The 7,164-nt window shown below is 45.2% G+C and overlaps 1 protein-coding gene across 1 annotated transcript in view; it reads left to right on the top strand.

The window, feature by feature from the left end:
- The window catches only part of CPPED1 (calcineurin like phosphoesterase domain containing 1), a 118,017-nt gene that overhangs the window by 18,178 nt on the left and 92,675 nt on the right, over positions 1-7,164 (top strand). Inside the window, exon 2 of the mRNA XM_019507420.1 lies at positions 5,426-5,644. Coding sequence (XP_019362965.1) covers positions 5,426-5,644 — 219 coding nt within the window. The remainder of the gene's footprint in view (positions 1-5,425; positions 5,645-7,164) is intronic.

The following is a 7,164-nucleotide window of genomic DNA, read 5'->3' as shown; positions in this document are numbered from 1 at the left end:
CAACACTCAGATGATAAGCCAACCTTTTACCCCAAGGTACTAGAAAAGTGGTAGGTCCTAGGAGTCCTATCTTTATCTTGCTCAGAGTTAACCTTTGGCATAAACATCTGCTTGGTGTACATCTGATAAATTGAAGCCCCTGGCTTTCTCTGACTTGTAAGAGGTTCTTGCTTTCTCCTGTTCCTCCTTGCTGCTGCACTGCTTGTACTAATGGACCCCCTACACTTGCAGATCAATGGCTTGTAATGCCATTGGACCCCCTACATGTACAGAAAAAGATGCAATGGGATCTAATACATAATCCATAATTGTGCCTCGTGCCAAGCCACACGTGCATGGCCAGGAGTCATGATTCAGCATTAGATCCCATTGCGCCTTATTGCCAGTACAAGGGAAGCCCTGGGGGTTTCATGCACCCTGAGGCTGGAATCTCCCAGCTGTTGGGGTTTCATGCACCCCCACAGCTGGGAGACCACAGCAGTTGCTATCTAGCCCTAGGGGTTTCACGGACCCCCATGGCTTGGAAATCACAGCCATACCCTGCAGCTGCTGGAACCCAGCATCTGTTGCTGTGGGACTCTGGGTCCCTGTGCTGTCAGGACAGAGTCAGCAACTACTGGGGCTGAGAGTTCACTCAGTTGTGGGACTCGCAGCCCTGGTTGGTCATGGTGCACCCCTGCAGGTGGGAGCCCAGGTAGCTGATGGGGCTCTCACCCACAGGGGAGACCCTGCTACGTGTGCAAATTCAAGTTTGATAGCAACCAGTTAAGGGTGTAGTGGTCAGCAACAAAGGGACTGTTACTGGCTCCTGCTTCAGCCATGGCAACGCCACATGCGCAGCAAGGGCCTGAGCGCTGAGGCTGCCCCGGAGACACTGGGCTGTGTGCAGGCAGGGTAAGGTGCTGTGTGAGGGACATTCCACTGTGCCGGGCACCAGGTGCCTTTGCAAAAGCAGCTTCTCTCTGGCGTCTGTGGGAGTTTGGCCACTCAGGGCCCACTGGCAGTGAGGCAGCAGTGTGCTCTAGGGCTCCAAACACATCTGGTGCCGCTGTCCACAGGAAGGTCCACCCTGCCCACCCAGGATAGTAGCACAGGCTTCACGGGCAGCGAGGCTGAGAGTAGGAGCTGTGGGCAAGGGGGCGACATGCATGTGAATAAGGCGGTGACTGCCTTCCTCATTGAGGGCTGGATCAGGTAAGAGGAATATGCGTGTGTGTTATAAATGCAAAACAAATAAAAGGTTTACTTCAGTAGTTTAAAATTCCTTGTGCTATTATTAAGTATTGGTTATCACAGGGGCGGGCAATTATTTTGGGCGTAGGGGCCCTTACCCAGTTTTGGCAGGCTGTCGAGGGCCGGATGGATAGCCCTGCCCCTTGACAGGAGCCCTGCTCCCTGGTCACCATCTTGGGACCAATGTCCCAGGGCCAGCACCGGTGGGGCCCAAAACAGGGCACAGGGTGGCAGGGGTCTGTGGATCTGGGCTGAGCTGCACCAGCAGGGAGAGTGGGAAGCTGGCTCGGCTCCATAGAGCCCCTGCTGGCTGAGATCCTGTACCCCTGCCACCCTGCTCTGGGCCCCTGCTGCGGGCCCCGTGTCCCTGCTGGCTCCCCACCCAGTCATTCACAGTGCCCCCCAGCCCCACAGTACAGGTGGGGGCAGCGCACAGCCCCGACCCCCTGCTCGCTGGCAGGGAAGAAGCTGGTGCTGAGCATGGGGAAAACTGGCCTCTTGCCCGCCCCATGGCCGGCGCTCCCTGCTGCAGGCGCTTGCAGCCCATGCAGGGCTGTCTGGAGCAGGCACCAGTAGCCCCACGTGGGCTGCAAGCAGCTACAGCTGCCGTTACCACATGCAGTCCTGATGAGTGAGCCTGGAGCTGGTGCAGGGCGCAGGCTAGCAATGGGGCCAGGTTACAAGGTGGTGCTGAGCATAGGGTGGGTGGGAAAGCAGCCCCTCCCTGCCCTGTGGCCGACGCCCAGCACTGTAGCTGCTTACAGTCCGTGTGGGGCTGCCTGTGCCTGCTCAGGACAGCGCTGCATGGGCTGCAAGTGGCTGCAGCAGGGAGCGCTGGCCATGGGGTGGGGGAGAAGCCGCTTTCCTCTGTGCCCAGAAGGAGCAGGGAAGGAGCCCAGGGAAAAGCTGAGCGGGGAGTGGGGGGGAGGAGCAAGCACAGGCAGCCCCAGGCAGGCTGTGAGTGGCTGCAGCGTGGGAGGCACCGGCCACGGGGTGAGCGAGGGACCGCTTTCCCCCACCCCCTGCGCTCAGCTTTTCCCTGAGCTCCTTCCCTGCCCGGGGTCCTCTCCTGCCCTCTCCCCTAACCCTCCCCCTTACCTGCGGTTCCAGCGTGGTGCAGCCATGTGGTCCCGGGGGGGCGGGGCTGGGTGGGACCTGCTGTTGTGGGAGCCTGCTGGGCTTCCCCTGGGTTGTACTGCCCATGGTTCCTGTCATTTTTTACAGGAATCATGGGCAGATAAATGTCAATTTTCTTATTTCTTTAGGGGCCCCGTGGGCTGGATAGAATGGCCTCAGAGGCCAAATCCAGTCTACAGCCCGTATTTTGCCCACCCATGGCTTATCGCATGAGCATTGGCCAATGTGATTGATTAATCATCAGCTCTCTTTTTCGGCCAAGATGATCTTTTTTAATGCCACCTTAGTACCTTGTTTTGAGGTCTGACTTTATAGCTGTTTGGAGCTTTTTCTGAAGTGATAGGTACATGTAGCTGGTGTCAAAGTAATTACTCAATTAACCAGTTAATTATGCAATACCTGTAATATGTAGAGGGGCCTCTAATACCCCACAAACTCCATTTTTTCTTCTCAGTGAATACCAGTAGTGCTTGTCTCTGCTGCTGTTGAGAACTCTCCATGTAGTAGTGAAAATGACTGAGTTTCATAGCTGTATTCATGGGTTTTGGTAGCAACAACATAACTGCTCTGTGCTCCAATGAAAACCAAGTTTGTCTAAGAAGCAATTGCACTTGGTTGTATCATGGGGAAACTTGAGTAGCAGCAATATCAGGAAGCTTCCTACTCCTTCAAACAAAACAGCTGTTTCAAACACTTGTTTTCTTATTTCTTGCTGGCTGGGTCACAAACATTTCTGCAAGTGTAAGAGCCATGCAAAATACAGGCTTCTTTAACTCAGTTTCTCATAGATTTCCATTTTAAAACCAAACAATATCTTTGATGCAGCACATAAGTTAATGTTATGGCCGTCATATTTCCTGTTTTCCATGAAAGACATTGACAACTAAAACATAAATTACTTTGTCATTCACTCAGTTCTCAGTGGCTTTATTGAAAACTCATGGATGGAAGGTAACTTATTTTCTTGAATTAGATTTGTACATGTGCAAAAGTTGATGGCTGCTTTTCAGATTTCAAAACTAATGAAAAAATATTTAAATCAATAAAACTTTTCTTTATCTTTGATAATGGATAATGTGAATTAATACACAAAGTTTTCATTTTTTTTAAATTTTAAAACCTTTTAAAATAGTCAAAATATGGAAACCTAAATTCAGCTAAAGGATGTGAAAATAGTAGGAACACTTGAACTTTCATTGGCATTGGGGCAGTCTCTCCATTAATTCACTTTCTGCCACCTTCATAACATTTCCATGATTACAACTTAAGAGTTCTTGTTCTGTAGCACTGCAGTGACAGGATTTGGGTTTTTCCATAACAAATAAAATAGAACATGTAAAATAAAGCACCTTCTGGGACTTCACAGGGCTACAAATGAATGTCCTATATGAACATGTTTGAGCACTATCAAGTAAGTTAAAAAGGAACCAGAAATAAATTGCCTGTGCATACACTCCACAAGACCAAGGGCAGGCAACATTATTGCATGACTAGTCTAGTGTTACACTGTTAACTCAAATCTGTGTTTTTAAAATGTGACTGACATTTTCCCCAGTGCTATTCAAGATTTAATTTTGTTTTGAGTTTGAAGTTACTGCATAATCTTATTTCTGGCTCATTTTCAGATTGAAGTTGGGGTACAGTTTTATCCTTACTTTAGTATCAATTAAAATTATATGTGTAAGACAAAGTGCAAGTCAGAGGTACTTGAAAGGAAAGGAGCAAAAGTGAGAAACCCAGGTGGAGTTATCCAAAATCAAGCACTCGAGATGTAAATAAATACTTGTAAATGATTAAGGCAGTACTCTTAAGTTGATGCTTCAGTTTAGAAAATGAGACTACAGCCCAAATATTAAGACAGCTATATTCCTTTATTGGTAGCCAAATATGGTCTCCATTTTTCATGAATGAGTGATCAGCATTTGTGTTCTTTGCCTCTTTGTTATCAATCTCAACTATCTTGGTTCTTTTTGCAACGTCTGTTACTGTTATCTGAAATGCAGGAGAACAAAAATAACTGAAAGGCCAGAAGTGTTAGACCTTCCTTCATGTGTCTATAGATTTAAAAAGTTAAAAAAATTGAGCGCATCTTAGTTTATTCGAAAGTTAATGCCTTTTTGTTATACAGTTCAGTCAGGAGTTGTTATGACCATTCTAAATTAAGATTTTTATTTGATGCTGGTAGTTCTCACTAAATGACTTGGAAGCTTGATGTGAATTACAGAATTTAGCAAATAGGGGAATTCATGGAATAAGCAGTAACCTAGGGTATTGCCTCACAATGTACCTTTTATTGTTTTTTATGTTTTTAAGTAACACTGAATTAAAAATGTAATACTTAAATTTAATACTGCGTAGCATAACAGAAAGCATAATGAAGCATGGGGGAGAAGAGAAGCAATGGAATTACAGAAGTGTGTAATGAAGTGGAGGGGAGTACTTTTTGTGAGGGTAAATTGTAAAAGGCATGACAAGTTTGCCAGAGGATTAGTCCAAAGCTCAGATGGGATAATGGGTGAGTCAGTAATGTAGCCCAGAGCTGCTTTGATTGAGAAGAGAATGCTTGTATTCTTGCTGGCTTGCCATCTTCCTTTCTGTTTAGTGCTTTATTAGTGGCTAAAACTGACCAATAAGTGAATTTTTCAGCTTCTCTCTAGTAGGATGATACTGAAAGGTATTTAATATAGCAGTAATAAGTATATCTCTCTTGGCACCATCAGATTTAGTGTGCATTTTTAAGTTGTTAATTAAAAATGCAATCATTGAAATTTAACCTTATGTTTCATGCTGTTGAGCTACATTGTAGTTTTAAGTAATATTTGCTTCCTAGTTGACACACTTTCCCTAGTCATCAAGCACCAGTATGGTGCCATTCAATGATTGCAATAAATAAAAATGTTCTACTCTCTAAAAGGAAAACTTCATAGTTTTGCTGTACTCTATTAAAGTGGCCTCTAATGTAATGAGAGTTACTATTCACTTTAGTATCAATAGAGGGAAAAAAATCTTTTCTCCAAGTTTTTTCCAATATTTCTTTTCTTTTTTTCTTTCTAAGATGAAGAATATCAGTGGAAAGCCCCCTTTTACTTCATTCAAGGAGCAGATCCTCAATTTGGGCTGATGAAAGCCTGGGCAATTGGTGACTGTGGCAGTGGAGGTGATGAATGGGAAGAGGAGCTCAAATTAACAGAGCAAGCTGTGCAGGCCATTAACAAGCTAAATCCCAAGCCCAAGTTTTTTGTATTATGTGGTGACCTCATACATGGCATGCCAGGTAAGACTATTAACAGTGATTGTAATCTCACTTTCTTGTTTTATATGCAGCAAAATCTATCCCAGTTGTACAGTATTTAGTTATATGTATTACTGTATTTAATTATGTACTGGCAATGGTAATGTCATGAATGAGTACTTTTAAAACAGTGCCAGAGGTAATATTCTGACCTCTCTGCTGGACTACTTATGTCATTCATGCCAGTTCTTTCTCCCTGTCAATAACCTTTTTTCTGTGGTTCAGAGACATGGTATTTGAATAAATTCATATCTTAAGAGGACACATTGAAGGTTTTTATTCTTAAATAATTATCTTAAGACACTGTAGAAGGACTGTAGTCAGGAGGTAGAGCAGAGGAAAGGACTGAGGAATGGACTTGAGTACCTAAAAGGAGCTAGGCAGGGGATTCAGCCAGACTTTCTAATGCTTAATAAACTCTTCCTTTTAACCTTAAAATCTAATTTTAAGTGTCAAAAGTTAGGAAATTCATTGTGGAACTTGTCTCCATTTTCGCACAATTTTGAGATCTCAGTGTGACCATGTATTGAAACAAGCAATTACAACAGACATCTAGGAAGATGGATTACAGGATTCAGCCCACCCTACAAAGGCACTCCCAGGGCTTCAAGGACCTCATGTTGCATGTCTCAGGAGTTCACAGTACAGGATGAGGCCTCTGAAGATCAGTCCTGCTTGGGCTTCCTCATTTAAGATTCCCCAGGTGGGCATGGATACTCAATGAGGTCATGGAGCTGGGACCACCAATCAGCTGATTGGCGGTCCCATCCCTGGGGCAACACGAGAGCCTGGCTTTCTCTGCTTGCAGAAACATGCCCAGGGAATCTCTGGGACAAGTCTTTGCAAGCAAGAAACACATAATCTGTTGTCCCTTGAGATTAAGAGGTGGATCAATGGGCAATGTGTGTGTGTCCCAGCAAAGTGGATCAGCTGTTCCAGCATATATTCTGACACAATTGATCTGCTTCATTTGGAGACATCTGTGTATACCCTTAAGGAATTCCTCTTCTTAAAAAGTAAGCTTTATAAATGCCACATCAGGATCTGGCACTAGGTTTATATTTTCCCTATTGTGTTGCAGTTGTTAATATCTTACTGGCCACATAAAAGCTTGTTTAAAAAAAGAAAAAAGATAGTAATTCTTGAATTTTTGTATTTTTCCTTTTCTATGTGTTTTGGGAATTGAAAGGGGTGATATGTAGGGACCTACCGACTTTGCAATTGTGCAGTGTTTTGCGGAAAACAACATTGAGCAGGCTCCTTGAAAAATGTCAGGCTCTGCAAAAATGGTGCGCTCTGCTATTTTGGTGGGCTTGCAGCAAAAAAAAAGGAAAAGTTACCAGCAAGCAGACAAAAGGGCAGGCACCTACAGCATGGCGTGAAGTCTTGGAGCATGGGGGAGAGGGGAGAAGGCAGAGGAGGGGAAGAGTTAGAGGTGCGGGGGAGGGCGGAGGAATGAGGGAGGAAGGCAGGGGGCAGGGCAGGGGGGGGCTGCTTGCAGC

The sequence above is a fragment of the Gavialis gangeticus genome, unplaced genomic scaffold, assembly GCF_001723915.1.
Source record: "Gavialis gangeticus isolate Ggan-Ray unplaced genomic scaffold, GavGan_comp1, whole genome shotgun sequence".
Taxonomy (NCBI): domain Eukaryota; kingdom Metazoa; phylum Chordata; order Crocodylia; family Gavialidae; genus Gavialis; species Gavialis gangeticus.
This window is presented reverse-complemented; position numbering and strand designations above follow the sequence as displayed.